Source organism: Pelecanus crispus, chromosome 1, assembly GCF_030463565.1.
Source record: "Pelecanus crispus isolate bPelCri1 chromosome 1, bPelCri1.pri, whole genome shotgun sequence".
Classification (NCBI taxonomy): domain Eukaryota; kingdom Metazoa; phylum Chordata; class Aves; order Pelecaniformes; family Pelecanidae; genus Pelecanus; species Pelecanus crispus.
In genome coordinates this window covers 107510636-107530469 of record NC_134643.1, presented here as the reverse complement: position 1 = coordinate 107530469, position 19834 = coordinate 107510636, and the positions used below count along the sequence as shown (strand labels likewise).

The window sequence follows — 19834 nt, the reverse complement described above, 5'->3', positions numbered from 1 at the left end:
GCCAGAATAACAGTTCTGGTAGTCTGATTTGCATGGTTCAAAATCTAGAAAATGCTGCCCACGTGTGGGAGGATTGCTGGTTCTTCTTTAAAGTTGTATTTTAGATTGTTGTTACACATTTAGAAGAAACTACTTGGGGGTAAAGGGTATGTGGGAGGCATTGCAGTGAGTTTCTGAAACTCCTGAAGTCAAAGATGCAATAGCAAGCTTTGAAAGGATAAATTGTAGTGTAAGTAATTTATTGAATAGTTTTTTTTTTTTAAAAAAAAAAAACAAAACACTCCAAACCCCCAGCTTTTAATTAGCTTTAATACCATATCAACAGCCTTTTGGACAAAGACAGACAGTCCATTCTCTTCCAAAGGTAAGGTACTAGTGATGGGCGTTCTCTCCACATTTCCACACATTTTGCACATACAGCACTTCTGATTAAATTGTTACAATTTTGAATAAAAATGTACTTTTCCTCCCTCCCCCCCCTTTTTTCTTTTTTTGTTCTTCTTTTTATTAAAGATGTACTTGCCATGTACATGCTCTCACACTGTCATTTTTTCAGAAGCAGCAGCAGAAGCGATGAACTATTTCTGACTTGCTCATGAAACAGTCAGGAGGAAAGGATAATGTAATGAAAATTAGTATTTAGGAATTCTCTGAGCTGGAACTCATAAGTTCAGAAAGCTGACAGTATATAGGCTACTAGATTGTTTCTAGATCTTATCAGCTGCCAATTACAAATCCATCTAACTTCTTACCTTATCCATTCCATTAGCATGCATTGTTGTTCCAAACAGGAGACTTTCATTGGTCATCTGTGAATTTTTTCCATATTTTTATTTATATGTGCATGTATAATATATACAAAGAGCACATTTAATAAGAGGTCCTTAAAAATCAGCTTGCTTCAGTCTGCATAAAATAATTTCTGTACTGGACAATGCTGTAAGCTGTGACATTTGCATAACGCCATAAAGAAGACCACCCTTCCTTGATGACTTGCAGTTGGTGACCTTGAAACCTTCTGTGGATCTGGGGACACAGCAGCAACTCTGTTCTCCAAATAGACCTGACTGGCTTCTTTTTTCAGAAAGTGGGAAGTCTAGAAGACTGGTTATTTTTGGATCACTGGGTGAAACAGTGCTTCACATGCATATTTCTCCTATAGTCATTGTATGTTAAGTACTTCTTTCCAGGGAGACAAGGATATGCTCTCCCAGAACCTGAAGACAGAGCCATTAGCTTTCATTTCATTATTCAAAAAAACCTTCTTGCAGTAAGAAAGAGGGATTGATTTTTTTTTTTTCCTACAGTGGTGTCTGTGCCTCAGCAAATCCTGAAGATGGCATTGGCCTCCTGCTTCTTTCTTCATTCATCTTCAACATCATCCCCTGCTCTCTGATTCCTTGTAGGCGTCTCCTTGGAGGGTTCATCTCTATCTTCTCGCTCCCTAAAACATTGTTCAGAAGTAGAGATGTTAAATAAAACCAGCTAGAATTTTTACTGAAGAGGTTTTGTGTTAGAATGGTTTTAGACTGCTCTAAGCTGTCCTGGAAGTGTACTAAACTGAACTGCATCAATTAAGTCTTGCTGGTGATGCAAGAGGTGCGTGAACTACTTTTTTTTTTTCATAGCATGTATGTAGAGAAAGGGTGACGGGTGTATCTTTTCTTATCCCACTTTACTTCCAATGGTCTGTTTCCATCATGAGAATAAACAAAAGGTTTCTATCTTGGAGTGATAATTCTGAACACAGGGCCTCATGGTGATTTAGGCTAGCAAGGACAGAAACAGCTATAGGGACTCAAGAGAAATGAGAAACAGGCTGGGCTTTGCTTGTCAAGTAGCTGTGCATGCTTGACTGACTTGGGCTTGCTAATTCAGTTCCAAGGTTTGAATGGTTTTGTTCTACCCCAGACCACAAAGGTATCTGGTAATACTGGGTATATTCCATGAGAAGAGTGGGAGCCACTAGGGTAGAACTGAAAGGAGAAAGCAGTGCACACTTTCCTTGATTTCTTTTTTCTCCTGTGCTTTCCACTCCATATGTTGATGCTGGAGGGAGAACGTGAACCCTTCATATGTTTCATTCACTTTTCTAGAGAAAGGTACTTACGTCATCTCATAGTCCTTGTCCTTGTCCGCCCGACAGCAGCAGCAATAGGCTAAAATACCAATAACTATAATTGCAGCAACAGCTCCACCAATGATGCCAGCGTAAAGAGCTATGTTCATGGATGCTATACAGGAAGAAAAGAATTACCCCTTTGCAGTGAGAATGGTATCAGATGCAATCAGCACAATCACTAGACTTCAAATCCCACCACGAGATACCAGATCTCACTACCAGATCCAGACTGAGTGGAAGCCACATTTATTTGACTACAACAACTGGAATTAATTCTGTACTGGGTAGCTGATAAGTCTGCGGGAGCAATTAGTTACATAGTGATAGGGAGGAGCCCCGGATCTGAACAACTGCTGTAATTTGTCGATACCGTTTAGTTTCAGACTTTGGGGGCTCAAGCCTATCTCACTCTACACATTTTTTTGTCACCTGTGAACTAGGGTCTGGAGAACAAATCTTATGAGGAACTGGGGTTGTTTAGCCTGGAGAAGAGGAGGCTGAGGGGAGCCCTTATCGCTCTCTACAACTACCTGAAAGGAGGTTGTAGCGAGGTGGGTGTTGGTCTCTTCTCCCAAGTAACTAGCGATAGGACAAGAGGCAATGGCCTCAAGCTGCGCCAGGGGAGATTTAGATTGGATATTAGGAAAAATTTCTTCACAGAAAGGGTGGTCAGGCATTGGAACAGGCTGCCCAGAGAGGTGGTAGAGTCACCATCCCTGGAGGTGTTCAAAAAACAGGTAGATGTGGCACTTTGGGACATGGTTTAGTGGGCATGGTAGTGTTGGGTTGATGGTTGGACTGATGATCTTAGAGGTCTTTTCCAACCTTAATGATTCAATTCTATTCTATTCTAACCCTATGAGTTAGTGAGTGCTCTATGAGCATGTAAACTAATGCAGAAAATCTGTCTTAAAGGTAAAAAAAAAGTGTGCTATTTGTTTGAAAGAAAGCAAATTCTGTACTTCTGTCTGCATTGCCTCCATTAATCCTTTGCCACTTAGCTAGGGTACTTTCTCTGATACTGCTCTTCTAGTAAGCAACCCCGTGTCTTACGCGGCACAACGCTGACTGTCATGTTGCAAAATTCCTTTCCCACAACGTTTGTTGAAGTGCAGATATAAAAGCCAGAGGTATCCGCTGAGATGTTCTTCAGAGTTATTTGTTCCCCTGTTGCAAAACACAAATCCAGTCCAAAAAAGAAAATAATTAAAGCAGGAAAGGATGTGGGGACAGCAGCCCTTCAATTCTAGCCCAGGGTAATGGGAGTGATGAGAGGTTATTAAAGCTGATGGATTGCTCCGTCTTGCTCAGGAGCTGCCATGCTAGTCCCTAGGTTTTAGCGTGATTTGTGGGAGGACAAACGGAAGTGTGCTGTTTTGATTACAGGGAACATGTGGCATTTAAACATTCCTTTTAGAAAGAAAATTGTAGGTGGAGGGTAAAGAAGTATGTGTGCTTAGTGAGACCTTTTTTTGCATTGGATTTTGCTGAGAAATGTAAGACCACCCAAACCGGCACCTGTTATAAACCAACAAAAAGCTCTTCAATCCTCCAGCTCTTAGGATTTCAGATCTGAATTGTTTAGCGGTGGGGGAAATAGCTTTCTAGTCCTGGAGAGGCCATGCAGGCTGTGAAAATAAATGAAGGAAATGAAATGCAGTGACATGGCATTGCTTATGACACGATGTTTTCTGTCCAACCCAGCAGAGCTCAGGTCGATATATTAAAGCTTAGCTCTGTCTGCTCAAGCAGTCAGTTTTTGTTTGCTACGTCTCCAGCTGACATTTGTATGTGTAGTCCGTGCTTTTTGTTTATGATCTATTGACAAAGGTCCAGATTCCTGCTCTAAAAGCCAAAGACTCCGAATACTTTTCGGTGACTTTCCTGGTTTATTTTCGCTGTGATCTCAGTTCTTTCCAGCCCACTCCTGGGATTCTGTTTAGTCTCTGCTGGCGCCTAGCGCCAGATAGTAAGAGAGCATGCTTTTTTTTTTTTTTTTTTTTTTGTAAAGTCTCTACATTCTGTCCGTGCTTACTTCTTTTCTTTTTTTTTTTTGTAAAGTCTCTACATACTGTCCGTGCTTACTTCACTTTTTTTTTTTGTAAAGTCTCTACATACTGTCCGTGCTTACTTCACTTTTTTTTTTTTTTTGTAAAGTCTCTACATTCTGTCCGTGCTTACTTCTTTTCTTTTTTTTTTTTGTAAAGTCTCTACATACTGTCCGTGCTTACTTCACTTTTTTTTTTTTTTGTAAAGTCTCTACATTCTGTCCGTGCTTACTTCTTTTCTTTTTTTTTTTTGTAAAGTCTCTACATACTGTCCGTGCTTACTTCACTTTTTTTTTTTTTTTTTTTTTTCCCCCCCCTCGGTGCGATGTTTATAGCTCTCAGAGTTGCAGTCTGTTACCGGCCTGTAAATCCTCCTATATTAAATCAAAAGTACTTGACTGATGAGTCAAACTGGGAAAAACGCGGGTCAGATACGATCAGTTTTGGAGGGGCTCCTGAGGGGATTCTGCACACGCCGCAGCACTGGGACTCGCTTAGCACAGGCAGACATTGCTCGTCGCGACAGCAGGGCGCCCAGCCCGCTCGGGGGCAGCCGGGGACAGCCGGCACGCTGCTCGGGCACCGGGGCTGCGGCGAGAAGCGGGACGGTGCGGAAGCGGCTCAGAAGGGAGCCCTGCCCCGGGACGGCCGGGGCGGCGGCGGGTGGCGGGCGGGCAATGCCGGGGCGGCCGGGGCTGTGCGCGGCGCGTTGGCACCACTCAGCGGCCGCTCAAATGAGCGGGCTTTGCGTCCCCGGTGACGCTGCGTCTTTGGCACGGCTTACGCAAGAACCGGCGAGCGAGGGTTGAGTATCCTACCGAGCCTGATCGTGTTTAATTTACCTCCTTAGCGATGCTACAGTAACCAAAAAGGGTAGGTGCAGATACTCAGTCTTTCCGGAGCTGCACATACCGGGAAGACACGAAGTTGTTTAAAGGAATTAATCTGAGTCCTCTGTCACTACTACACTTCAAAGACTATTAAACCCTCATTTCTGTGTGAATAGTTCTACGAAAGGTCCTGTCATGGACATTCAGTTCCTTCCCCCCCCCCCCCCCCCCCGATTCTGACTTAAAATGAAAGCAAATAAAATATCGGAGCCTGTGTGACAGTCCCAAAGAACTAGAAGCCTCTTTTATGCTCAAAGCAGGAACGGTGTAACTCTTTCCGATACCACCTTCCTCTAGGTGAGGAGTCATCTCTGGAAGGAAAGTAGCTTCCAGAGCCAACTTTTGTTTGCCTTCACCACAGAAAGTGACCTGGTCATTGTCAAGCGAGTCGGGATATAAAGACACACCAGTTAGAAACCTCGATGTTATTCCTCATATTATGCCCCCCTTATGCCCAACAACTGAGAAGTAATTATTTCTGCCCGCTTCCGGAGTGAGCCAGCTTTCTGGCAAGGTGAGAGCTGAAGTGAAAATCTTACTCACCGTTGTTACTTCAGGTAACAGTCCTTTTCCCCCTGCTAACTTACTCGTGAGTGTGTCTTGTATCAAAAGAACAACTTTTCAAAATCCTGGCCAGACAACTTCCTAGAAAAAGCCTTAAGTGTGGTTTTTGTATTTGCATTTCAAAATATTTCCAACCCTAATCTACAGAGAGCTCAAAGGCTTGATGTCTTTGAATTTCCCATACCTTCTGTTGTTTGTAGTACACGGGGCTCATTTCGTACATTGAAGCTTTGCCAGGTATATCTGGGCTTTGGGGAGCCCTCATGAGACATGCAGGTGAGATTGATTGTCTGTCCATATTCTGCTGTCCCCAGAATCTTGCATTCTGGCTTGGACGGTGCAACTGAAGGAAGAAAAAAGGAAGGAATTTTATTAGTAGTTTTTTGTTTCAACCCATCTCCTGCACCTGTCATTTTTATTCTTGCTAAACAGAGGCTGGTCTTGCACCTACCACCTTCTTCTCAAAGCAGCTGGAGTGAACTTGTCTGTAATTTGTTTCTCCCTTCTTGGCACTAGTCAGCCAAGAAGGAATTGTAAGATGCTTTTTGGGATGTGTCTAATAGTGTTGGATAACTCTTCCTTTGATAACTGGAGTATGACAAGCCATGGGGGGAATGAGGAATGCCCTGTAATGACGCATGGGTTATTAGGAAAGCGAACTATACAACTCTACAAACTATTTTCTACAGTCGGGTATCTAAGGGAATTGGGCGCGCTAAGCCTTCCAACCTGCTTCCATAGTAGTAGGAAAAGACCAAAGATGGAGTTGTGGATGACGACTTCCTGGAAAGTTTTTCTCTGTTAGAAAATTCGTTGTATAAACCAACATGGACAGTAGAGGAAGAACAATGTTTTATCTAATGGATCTGGTGTTGTCTCCATCATGCTTACCAAGGACTAAAAGAGCCAAGGTTGCAGAATGCCTGGGGGGGTCATTCCGTAGACGAACGTTGCATGCATATGTCCCGTTGTCTTCCATGGTCACTGAATTGATGGTGATACTGATGTCCCCTTTGTTTACATCACCACTAAACTGTATACGGTTTTCATAGCCCTTGCCATACTGTACAAGCCCATCAAAATACCTAGTGACAACATCATCCTGATAAAGAGGGAGGGAAAACAATCAATCTTAGTTTCTTCTGTGTGAGTCTACAACCTAACTCAATGGATTAGCCCACTCTTAAAAGAAGTGCAGCTTGGAAAAGAGGGCTGTAAGCTGCCCCAGTTTGGCAAAAAGCCAAGAAAAACAGAAAATCAAAAGGGCCTGGGTTTTTGTCTGGAATCCCCTTCTCCCATCTTATCTGAAGTCAGAGACAGCTGATTTCTTTTGCTGGGGCTTACTGACCTTTCCTCTCCATGACAGGACACCGTGAGACTTGTCTGAGATCCATATGTCAATCAAATTCCCCTATGATTACACAAACTCCCTTGGTTTCGTCCAGCAAGGATCTTCAGGGAAGAAACCCTTGGCAGGTACTGCAAGGAGATCTCCAAAGGCTGCTTCCTCTCTCACTAATTCCCAAGAAGTCAAGAACTTTAGAGGTCTCTTTACCTTCAAACACTCCATGTGAATGTAGGAGACCTCAAGAATCTCTCCACGTACTATTATCACCAACTTAAAAGTTTTTATGTAGTATCAACGATATGTATAAATACATATGTATAATATATATACTTAAAATATACATATATTTTTATAAAGTATCTGAGTATTTCACATATGTTAATGGATGTAAACCCACAGTACATACAGTGATGTATCCTCAGTACGCAGATGCAAGACCAAGAGAGACAAAAGAGAAGGATGGGGGCTTGCCTAGCATCATGCAACAGATTTGGGATAAATTGCATCTAGAATCAGAGCTTCTGTTTGAATAGTTCTGAGATTAAAGAAAGCCTTGAAGGAATCTTTTTCTTCCAACACACATTCCCACCCACAGTCCTGCTTCCACCTCTCCTCCCACCCCCCTCTCGGATGCCCTATCATATGTTTCTTTATGCAACTTGATTTACCGTGCTATTGGTTTTCGTCCAGACAACAATGTCTCCTGGGGTAATAGAAGCTGTAGTTTTAAAATGACAGCGGAGAGTAATATTGTTCCCTCGTGCCACCTGTATTTCCTTGGCAGGTGCTTCCACAGTGAGGGCATGAGCAGTCGCCAGAACTAGGAAGAGAATAAATTCTGCAGTCAGCAAAATTAACAACAACTGGATTCCGTGTTTTGTCTCTTTGGCTTTCTTACATGCCACAATAACCCCACATCCCCTCTGTCATCCATGACATTCCCCTCTGATCAAGAGGTGATGTGTGTTGTGGTTGACTGACTACAGGAAGCTGCTGCACAGGATGGCTAAGAGCTAAACTCTGCTTTCTGTTCCTTGCTTCCCTCTTCTTTACCTGGACATACATTGCCATGGAATTTATAAAGATGTATTTTTTTTTCTGAGCCCTCTTTCAGTATGACTGACATCCTTTGACAGTTCTAAATGTATAGAGGGAGACAGATAAACAGATAATACAAGTGCATCAGCAGTCTTAAGGATTCAGGCTAAACTAACAAATTGATATTGTCAAATTTCAGGGATCAGGAAAACTGTCAAATAACTTGCCTCAATCCAAGTCCATAGAGAAGTGACATTTTGTGCTAGGGAATCAAAACCTGTTTATGCAATGCCCTGAAAAGAGAAAAACCTAGAAAAGCAAAAAGAGCTTGAAAGAAACAAGAGAAGAATAGCTATTCTTTTTTAAAAAATGAGTAGGGTAGTAGTCACCTTTCTCCAAGAACTGCAGCTCCTGCCTATGTAGCACAGGAATGGCTGAGAGTTGAATAAAACAGAAATCCTTCTGTGCCCTGGTGAAGTATGCAGGACACAGGGTCGGTGTTTCTTGTATGCTGTATTGCATTTGACTTGATGCTTAATTCATCATACCCGAGCATTAGCTAGTGGCAGGTCTTAGCTATTCTCAGAATTAGGCTGGAGGTTTACCACTGCCTTGCCATAGATGACTTTCATGCCTGTGGGAACCCATGTTTAAAAACACCTGCTTTCTCCTTACAGTTTGCGTAGTTGTTTGTTGGTTTTTGGTTTTTTTTAATGGCACCAAACTGAATCATTTGAAAAAAATCTAAGTCTGAAACCAGTTAAAGAGAATGCAGAGAGGCAAGAAAGGGAGTGCTGCTCAGAGGCACTCCCATGGCAAAGAGGAACATGGTCCAGTAAGGCGGAAAGTGGAGGAGGGCAGAGATGTATGCCCTCCCTGAGAGGAGCACGCTGTGTGTGGTGGTGAAGGTTTGCTTCTGAAAGAACCAGGCTGACTCAGTGTTCCCCAGAGAGGATTTGACTGAAAAGTTGCCATCTAGCAAGCTTTGGGTCCTCTTTCTGCCATATCTCTGTTCAGAATAGATCCATAAGAAAATGTAATGTGTGAGGGAAAGAACAAAGGACAGCTAGATTGCACCTTGAGTTGCAAACGGATTGTGAATACATGCTTTTTTAGTCAGGAAAAGACCACAGCCGCATGCGTATTAGGTAAGCCAATGGCGAGTTGAGCGCTACCAGATCCTTAACTAAAACAGCAGAGAATGATAGTGTCCCTTAGAAAATAACAGTGTAGGGACCCAAAAGGTTTTGTTGTCACTGTGCTAGGAACCTGCTGGTAGCAATTCAGGTACTTGCACAGGGTAACATGGGACAGTTGGCACGGGGATCTGCTCCCCTTCAGGAGAGGCAAAAGCCTCTGTAACAGCTTCCTGGATCCAGTCTCCATAGCAAATGGTCCTTCATGTCTCTTCTCAGAAATGGCCTACGCTTACAGAACTGCTGCATCTTCCCTCTCCTGTGAGTAGTTCGACGGGAATTTTCACAGCAGCCAAACCTTTCCCTCCCCCTCACCCCTCTTTCCTTGCTGCCAGGCAGGGATGCCCTCCCTTCCACAGCTGTCTTCAGAAGCAGCTTCAGACGTTTTCAGCAGGAGTACAAAGACTGCCTTCTGCGCTTTTTAGCGTCCTGGTAAGGAGAGGCGGCCAAGTGACCAGGGCAGGATGCTTCTAGCCAAAGTTCACACCTTTCTGTGTTCTCTCCCCCATAACCGAGTTGTTCTGTGGTCTTGCACAGTTCATTAGCTAAGCATGCATTTTAGTCTCTTCCTATGTACCATGATGGTAGTGGTTTCTGTTGTCTCAGGGATAAATTCATTTACAGTTACTGACAGCTAGGAGAAGGAAACCAGCAGGGCAGAGTATTTCTAGCATGGTTTTATTGCAGCCACTCCCAGGTCTTTCCCTGCTCTGGAGCACCCAGTGCAAAGGCCATGTTTGCATAGCCCCAGGGCTCTTTCTCTGTTTTTCATCATGCCCTCTGTATGAGAGACACCTATGAAAGCTTTCTCATTGCCTGTCGTGACTGGATAGAGACGCTTTCCTGCAGTTAGGTGAAAAGCACCACCATCTGTACTAGGAGATGGAGCAAAACTCACTTCCTGATCCTTCTGTCACTCAGAAACTGGTTCCACCAGGCTGGGGTTCACTGACAGGTGATTAACTCAACCCTGAAGCAGAGGAGAGACTGCCCAACCCTAAGGCTTCCCCTCAAAAGTGCTTTTCCTTTTTCCAACTGGACAACTCAAATCCTACAATAAACGAGATCTTTGCTTGGTTTTTTCCAAACATATCTTCGGTGCAGTCAGGGAACAGCTGAACCAAACACTGTGTACAGGAGGCACAGCCCGTAACAAGCAAGACTGCTTATTAATCTGTTGCTGTTACCCTAATGCCCAACTTCTGATGCTCTCCTGTTTTTCACCCACGACATCTCTTCCTGGCTCCCACTCCTCCCTTTCTAGGGCTCCCTCCTGCTCTCGGGGAAGCTGCACGGTTTCATTCTGGGACACCATTTATTCACACCAGTTTCCTCCTTCCCCCTTCTCACCACATTTCAATTCCTCACAAAGTCACCAATAGCCAGCTAGCCACAGTCAGCATGTCTAAAAATTGGGGTTTATTCTTCAGGGGTTGGGGTTTTTTTTCTGAGAGAAAACAGAATCTATTCAAAGTACGGGCGAAGGGACGAGAGGGCCAACTCTGAAAGAACAGAAAAGGAGAGGGCAAATAGCCTATATAGTACTAGAGGGATGGCATCACCTAGGTTTAAGCCTTAGAATTGCTTTTTTGTGTGTTATTAATTAGTATGTCTGTAACATTTTAAGACATTGACAAAGGTTTTATCTCGCTCTGTTAAACACTTGTACAAAGGAAGGAGAAAATCAAAGTGATGTGCCTACTTTCACATTCCTTACTGAGTAAGCGTTAATCAAAACCAAATGAAGGGCAATTAATAGAGCTGGAAACAATTAGAGGAATATTTTGTTTGCTGAAAAAATTGAGATTCTGATCAAGCAAAACTATTATTGCTGATTTGTCTTGGTAGATTTGGCTAGTGAGAAAAGTGGAAATGTGTTACTTTACTTTTACAAGACAATGCTCTGACTTCTAATTCCTCAATACTTTACCTCAGCATATAGCTGAAATTTAATTCCAAAGTGGGAGAGGGGAAAGTCTTAAATGTGAAATTTGCATTAAAAGTAAATATTTTGTTTGATTCAGAATGATCATTAGGGGCTGCTTCTTCAGCAAGTACACAGTACCAGTTATTCACACAACTGCAGTGAAAAGCTGTACAGCAGAAGAAGTCGGCCTGTGCCGAGATCCTGATGCAGTTCATTCAGGACAGCTCTTGTATCCCAATACTGCACTGCCATGTGCTGTGCAGTTTCTTCACTCTGGTGCAGTGCAGGAATCTACTATACCTTCTCCAATTATTTTTTACAGGCCAGTATTTTAACACTGAATTATTACCATTTGAATCCTGCCCAAACAGACAAGAAGACGTTCACCCAACATACATATTTCTGCTCTGAGAAGTTTCCCATCTATAATTTGGATAGCGTGAAAGGTGAGAGTAATGAAAAAGGAGAATGAATACCAATGGCATTGCACAATTTACATAATGATCATCAAATCATGACCCAAGACACATTAGTTGCATATGGAGAACATCCACTTTGTCTAATTACATTAAATTGTGTGAATTTCCTTCTTGTGGGTCTTATTGTTGAAGTGAGGTTTTCAGGATTTTTGGTGAAAAATCCAAGTGATTTACATGTGCGTAGCTTTATTTGAAGTCTGGAAGAAGGTGCAGGAGAATTGATATGAGAAGATGAGACAGGTCAAAAAGCAGTGGAACTGAGCCTGCAGGCTCTGCAAGGCAGGATGAGAAAGGGCAAATCTGTGATGAAGGCCAAGGGCGAGCTGGCTGATTCGTATGAGTTAGTAGGGATCGTTGTGCATCCCCTTGATGTGAATAATATATAGAGATCACAAGTTGTACCGGAGTACATGTAAACAGTAGGATTTAAACTTACAGAGACATACGCTACGTGCAGATTTTTGTATGAAAGAATAAAACCCAAGGACTTTTTCACTTCCAGTTGAGGAAGTTCCTTCTTCAGAGAGAAACACTGTATTTAACCGAAGCCATTAAAACTATTTTTTAAAATATTTTCCAGCCTCATGAAGAATAGCATTCTTTTCCTGTTCCTCACACTGTCTTGTGGCTTTAGGAGATGCCTGTGAGTCTGGACATTCACCACAGAGATGGTAAACACACCTGCCTGATCATAAACATGAAGAACTTCTACTAAACAAAAAGGAAACACACAAAGTCCATCAGAACACTTGGACTTTGTAGTACTGTTTCCTTCTACCCAGCCCTTGAGGACATAACCAAATTAGTACTCACTTGCACTGAAAATAAACAGCCAAAGTCTTTTCATTGCCGTCCTCCTCATCTCTCCTTTGTTTCACCTCAAGGTGCTCTTCCTGGGAATCTCTAGGTGGCTGGGTAAGTAATTGGCTTTAGCTGAAGGGCTGCTTTGCAGTGGCATCACAGGTTCACTTCCTCAGTCTCTTTTAAAGACCTTCTTCTCCAATCGGCCACTCCCCTCCCAGGCAGAATGACAAGGCAGATCACCAGTAGGCTTTGACATCGCTCGCTGCTCTCTGCCTAGGGGCAGAGAGGGGACTTGTGAACTCCTTCCCCAGTTGTGAACTTTCTTCCCCAATTAAACTGTACATAAAGCAATAGGCAAACTGAAGGGTGCGGTGACTGGGAGTGTACAATACAATTGAAGTTATGCATGTGATGACATGTAAATAGGGGAGGGTAAGCCTCATTCACCTTAAAATATTTATTAAAGGAACCTAGGGCCAGAGTTAAAAAGGTGTTGAAGTGTTTCACAATGCAGGCAGCTGCCCACATCCAGACTTTAAGGAACTGAGGTGCTTAACTCCACTTACTTTAAATACCTGTAAGAATACATAATTTATGAGAATTTGATGACTAACAGGTTATCTAAATGTAAGTGAGATGTATCCCAGCCAGGTTCTTATGCTCTTATGCCTACTGTTCAACTGTCCCAGTGTGTGGCTTGCACAACAGCTGTATGTACCAAAGGTACTTTCTACCCTTCCACTGAAAGAGGCTGTTAGACAAACCCATCAATGGCTTGTAGCATGCTAGTTACGTATCTGTTGAGACATGCGCAGTGAAAGTCCAGCCACTGCTCACGTATTCTGGATGGGCACTTGGAAAGCTCAAATAACTGCTACTATAATTGACTGAAGAATAAAAGGAGGACTGATGGCAGCTCAGGCAAATATCTGACATTACATTTAATTGAGCGCAGCTGGCTAGGATGTCTTTTAAACTCTTCACTGCCAATAGGCAGCAAGGGATATCTCCATCTGGGATAGTCATCTATGCTCGATTTCTAGCCATTTGAGAGACAAAGTCACTTTTAGGGTGTGAGCGATCATTTTAGGCATCTTAGATACGGACTTCATGTATTCAGACATCATTTTCAGATGAAATGAATCATACTCACAATGCAGTGATAATACTGATGAACTCTGTTTTGATTATTGAAGGAGGCCACCTCAAAAGTGGGTGTCTACACTGGTGATACCTGTGTTTAGTCCAGTAAAGTGGATCTGGATCTTGATCTTGTGCTGACCCCATACTTGCACGGTAAGCCTGCCAAAAGCCACACTGAAGACTGCCTTTTTGTCTATACAGCAGTTGTTCAAAACACCTCCAAGACAATGAAACTTATGAGTGACTGGAAATCCAATCCCTCTGATAGAAAGGACAATCTATACTTCTGTACTTGATATATAACCTCAGTTCTCTTCAAACAAACTGCTAGCACAAAGCAAATTAAAGCACATCAGAGTACAGAAACTGTATTCTTTGGCAATCTTCCAAATGAGGACAGCAAGTAGAAAAATCCATCCTGCTGTATTCATCTTATCTTTGATAGGCTGCAGGCATTAGGAGATGGCAAGGACCCTGCAAAGAGACAGAGCCTTTTTCCACAATCAGCTTGCTAACCTCTAAATGCTAATTACAAATGACTTCAGATGTAAACAAAAGTGGAGCAAGGTCAGTAGTCTCCTTTCTCCTCTTTGGAGCCCACAAGGATGAGGTTCCCCACAAGGATGAAGTTCCCCACAAGGATGAGGTTCTTAAATTTTTGCCTTCTTTAAAGACTTTAAGATCTTTGTGACTTTATCCCACAGCCTCCAGGGAGAGACATGTAGGATCTTTATTCTAGCTTCCACACTTTTGATTTTGCTCCCATTTAATATTTTAACTGAATGTGATGAACAGAGATAGTGACAGAAATGCCATCACTGTACACCATCTGCCCATACTTCCTCTGTTAATTCTTAGTTCTCCACATAATAGCTTTGAGTATTCACTGAAATAACTTGGTTACAGCCCCTGACAGACACTGTACCGACTTGGTGAGCTTGCCATTACCCTCTTCACAGAAAGAAGACTTTCACTGTCATTTATTCAACTTCTCCCCAATAATTTCAAAACCCGCTTGACTGATTTCAGCTAAATTTGACAGATTAATAGTAATCTTAAAGATAGGAAGTTCCTTTCAGTCTCATAAAAATCAGCAATCCCAATCACTTGGGATAAGAGAGAAATCTAAATTAATGGTACCTTGTAGGCATTAATCATTGTCTTCCGTTCCAAGAATCTCTGGTTGCACAACTGATGCACCTAACCATGGTCTGTCTCATCTCTCATGCAGCCAGGCAGATAGGGAAATACAATACAGTGAGAAGTCACAGGGAGCAAGAGCTATTGACTCCGTGAGGGATGTTTATTGTGCTGGGGCATCTGGACCGCAGCACACACGTCCGTTGGAAGCCAGGCTTGTTAATCCCACTGCTTGTGGAAGTACATGGGGTTTAGTCTGTTTTCTTAACTTCAGCAACTGGCTAGTAAAAACCCACAATAGAGAGAACTCACAGAGTTAAGCTGAAAACATTGCCTATAACAATAGTTCCTCAAATACCCAAAGCAGGTCTGAGTTTAGTAACCTTACTGTCTAAAAGATGGTATGTAGATTAAGCACTGCATGTTAACCCTGAAACAAATTCACTATTTTCACATAAATTTGTTACTTAACTGTAAAAGTAACAAGGTGCATCCTCTCCAAGCTTATTGGTATGTATCTTGTTCCACTGCGCTGGGGAGGAGGGACAGGCACTGGATCTCACGGTCCATAACTTGGACAGGCTGCCTTAACTGGTGTCCATGTGGAAATACTGGTATGGAAATGATTCACTGTGGGAACAGTTTTACCCTGCCTCTATCAGCCACTCAGTTGCATTACAAGAAAATACGTTGGCACTGAGATTGATAATGTTCTGTTGTTTTGGAGACTTAGCGAAATAAGACTGGTTTCCTAGGTATCATAGACAGCATATGCTTCAACACCTAATACTTACATAAATCCGATATTAAGACACTTGTTTAGATGCACTTTATTTATTGCTTTTGTTAGTTATTTAGGCCTGGATTGGCAAGGGTATTTAGGCGCTTATATCCTGTTACTTTTCCCTGACAGTTCTTGTTGGGGGCTTCAGGAGTTGTTGACAAATGTGGGAGGCAAACGCGCAGTTTACTTATGAGAAGTTCATAGAGCTGCCCAAACAGAAGGACTGGGACAGCTGGCAATTTTGAGATATTTTAATTTTGTTTCTGGGTTGACTTTCTTTCCCTGTCTAGTGTGAGCTGCCAAAACTCACAGGCATTGGCACCAGAGCTAAAAGAACTGCCATAGGTACCAGCAACACTGCCAAAGCTTTACCATGGCCCTACTTAGGCTAATGCAAGTCTATGTCTTAGCATAGGCTCATGCACATCAACTTCTTCATGATTCATTCATGGGCAATGCAAACCCTTAAAGTCTTATTCTTGCTAATAGCTGCAGCTCTGGGGAATCTTTTTGCTGATATATAGGATTTTTAGGGGATATTATTAGCATATTTAAATGAAACTGCCATTGACATGAAAAGCTTTAATACAAAACTAGGGTGGCTTCATTGTCTTGCCAAAAATACATACTCTGATAAGGCTCACCTATAAAAGCCAATGAGGATTAATGCATAGGTAGCGTAGTGCTAACACTACAAATGATAGTAACTGCTGTTAAGACAGAGAAAGAGGACCCTTCCATCAAGATCCCATCTTTCCCACCTAAGAGGACAGCACCTGGCCATGTTCAGTTCAGGTTCATCTATGAATGGATCTATTAATCACCAATGACAGATGCCCAACCACTTACAGCTTACTTTTTGCAATGTTTGCATGTGCATACATTTGTTAGCAAAGATTTCTAGCATCCTTGCCTCTGTTCTGCATGGTCGTCTTGATCCCATAAAGTAACAACTTGTAATAAGCAGTGAGGAAGAGCTGCCAGGCTGCCTGCTGTCTGTGTATTCTTCACAAATCTGCAATGTACACGATCCTATCTGCATCTCCACATGTGAACAGTTGCGGTGGACATGGCAGGGCTTTCAGGTCTAGTCATCATCCCCTGTTGCAGCTGTATCCTAAAGATTCACAAACAGGATTTTCAGAAGCAGCTCAGTGACTTAAAAGCATCAGTTTTTATTTGGTCTCAATGGTATGTGTGCTCCCACAACATTTAGGTCCTTTGAAAACTCTGTTCTCCAATAATAAGGGAGTCCATAGGCAAATGTGTTTAGATCACTTCCTGCCTCAATTAGCAGTAATTAACAAGAGCACATGTGGCACTGCATTGCAGAAGCAGCTAAAAATTGCATTGTCTGGAGGAGGCAGCTGTAGGGTCAACAGAATTCATCCTCTTCTGGTATATAAAACCGTTAGGATGTCTTCAAACCTGTAATCAGTAATCCATTTCTCCCCTTGATATGACACTCGAGATTCAATATACCACTTTCTCTTGTTCCTGCTTGCTCACCCCAGTAACTGTATTAACACAAGTCTAGGCTGTAAGCACACAAAGACTTGAGTGCCTGTTTCATGGCTCTTCCCTGCCATGATGTAGCATCTCTGCAGATGTGGCCTCATCCCCATGTGGGGATGCTTGTTATCTGTGGTATGAGATAGGTCAGTTCTCTTTTCTACTTCCTTTCTTGCTGGCTTGTTTGCAAAAGGAATCGGCAGTGGGATGTCATTGCATGACTCAGAACTGGAGCCCTAGTATAGGTAAATAGCACTTAGGTTTCATCTGTTTCTGCCTTGGACCAGCCTGGCCCGTGAGGTTTGCTGGGGAATCAACAGATGGGAACTGGAGGTTTCCTCTTTGAAAAGGCATTGGAGAAGACATAGTGTACTTCAGTCCTAGCTCTTCCAAGAACAAAAATCAGCTAATCATAGAACCACAGAATCGTTTGGGTCAGAAGGGACTTTGGACATCTAGTCCAACCTCCTTGCCATGAGCAGAGACACCTTCCACTAGACCAGGTTGCTCAAAACCCCAACCAACCTGACCTTGAACGCTTCAATGATGGGACATCCACAACTTCTCTGGGCAACACGTTCCAGTATCTCACCACCTCCATTGTAAAGAATTTCTTCCTTATATCTAATCTCAATCTACCCTCTTAGTTTAAAACCATTGCCCCTTGCCCTGTCACTACAGGCCCTGGTAAAAAGTCTCTCTCTGTCTTTCTTTTAAGCCCCCTTTAAGTACTGAAAGGCTACAGTTGAACCTGCTCTTCTCCAAGCTGAACAACCCCAACTCTCTCAGCCTTTCTTCATAGGAGAGGTGCTCCAGCCCTCTGATCATCTTGGTGGCCCTCCTCTGGACCCACTCCAACAGGTCCATATCTTGTGCTGAGATGTCCAGAGCTGGACACAGTACTCCAGGAGGGGTCTCACCAGAGTGGGGTAGAGGGGGAGGGGGAGAATCACCTCCCTTGACCTGCTGACCACACTTCTTCTGATGCAGCCTAGTATATAATTGGCTTTCTGGGCTGCGAGCACACATTGCCAGCTCATGTCCAATCTTTCATCTACCAGTATCCCCAAGTCCTTCTTGGCAGACTGCTCTCAATCCATTCATCCCCCAGCCTGTACTGATATCGGGGATTGCCCCAACCCACGTGCAGGACCTTGCACTTGGCCTTGTTGAACCTCATGAGGTTCACATGGGCCCACTCCTCAAGCCTGTCAGGGTCCCTCTGGATGGCATCCCTTCCCTCCAGTGAATCAACTGCACCACTCAGCTTGGTGTCATCCACAAACTTGCTGAGGGTGCACTCAGTCCCACTGTCTATGTCATTAATGAAGATATTGAACAGTATCAGTCCCAGTACAAACCCCTGAGGGACACCACTTGTTACTGATCTCCATTTGGACACTGAGCCATTGACTGTAACTGGATGCGACCATCCAGCCAATTCCTTATCCATCAAATTGTCCATCCATCCAATCCATCTCTCTGCAATTTAGAGGTAAGAATCATAGAATCATAGAATCATTTAGGTTGGAAAAGACCTTTAAGATCATCCAGTCCAACCATTAACCTAACATTACCAAGTCCATCACTAAACCAATTAAGGGTAGAGTAGCAATTTTATGTTTCCTGGCTTGGTGGCTGGATTATTTATAATGAAAGTAAAAACTAGGATGTTGTGGGGGGCCATATCAAAGACCTTACAGAAGTCTAGGTAGTTGACAGGTAGCTTGCTTCTAGTAAGCTTGGAGTGGCTCATCCCACACTGTGCTTCCCAAGGACATCAGAGGTCATACCAACATTTCGGGTTGTGCCTGGTGGGGTCCCAGTTGCCTGGAGGCTCCCTGAAGGTGGAGGTCCAGCCTCACTGGTTCTGAGCATTTCTCCAGGCTCCTCCTGCAACTGGAAAATGTCAGAGGATCCAGCCCACAGAGGGGAAGGAGTTAAATGCTTGACCAGCTGCCGTCTATGAGGCACTGAATTCTTTCCCTGTGCAATCCAGCAGCCAGTGTCAGGACAACGCTATATTTAGAAAGCTGATAAAGGTTTGGTGCCGACAGTTGTCCTGCCCCTTGATGAAGAAGCCGCAGAGAGCGCGAGAGGGGGCAGCTGATTTCTCTCCCCCCAGTACCATTCCCTGCCAGGTTTCCTGCCCTCTTCACTGGACTCCTTTGCCGTGCCTCCGGCAGGGACCCCCAGCAGAGTCGTCCAGGCACAGGGGGTAAGTGCCCTTTCCTTGCTCCCCTGCCTCCCTGCTCGCTGCCCTGTGAGCGGCAGCCGCTCCTCAGCCCTGTCGGTGGCACATGGCTGCGGTCCTCCCGCCTGAGGCCGGCTGCTGGGGCCCTTCGGAGCCACCCCCGGCTGCCGTGGCATGGCGAGGCAGGAGTCACTCTGGCCGGACCCGGGGAAGGGGCGGCGGCGGCATTCTCATGCTCCTAACCGAGCTATGGCCCCCTTGCTCTCCCGCGCCCAGGGCAGGCACGGCAGCCTCCCCACAAAGGCTTACAAGGACAAAGTCCTGAGGCTTAAAGCGCCTTCGGCCTTGAGCTTTAGGAGCGTTTCATTTTGGGGAGGTGAGGTCTCATGTTTCTTGCCCCCAATGCTCCTTCCAGCCACCATGCACGGGCTGAGCCGGCCAGGGTGGGGATAGAATTTCTGCCCTGCCACCCCTTCCTTCCTGGCCTTCCTGCATGCTTACTCACAGGCAAGAAGGGCATCGGCACTCGCTGGGCACCAGCCAGGGAGCTGCGCGAGGCCTCGGGAATGGCAGGCAGCCTGGCAGGGGAGCCAGCGCGGCTGCCTTGCAGCAAGGGCTGCTCGCAGAGTTGTGGGAGCACGATGT

The 19834-nt window shown here is 44.0% G+C and overlaps 1 protein-coding gene across 1 annotated transcript; it reads right to left on the bottom strand.

The window, feature by feature from the left end:
• Nucleotides 1-1362: 1362 nt before the first annotated feature.
• On the bottom strand, nt 1363-12474 carry GPA33 (glycoprotein A33). The gene is made up of 7 exons (XM_075727782.1): nt 12426-12474; nt 7641-7792; nt 6516-6726; nt 5809-5967; nt 3176-3289; nt 2111-2234; nt 1363-1444 (listed from the first exon to the last, which is right to left on the bottom strand). Exons 1-7 carry the CDS (start codon nt 12472-12474, stop codon nt 1363-1365), a joined length of 891 nt encoding a protein of 296 aa, XP_075583897.1.
• Nucleotides 12475-19834: the final 7360 nt, after the last annotated feature.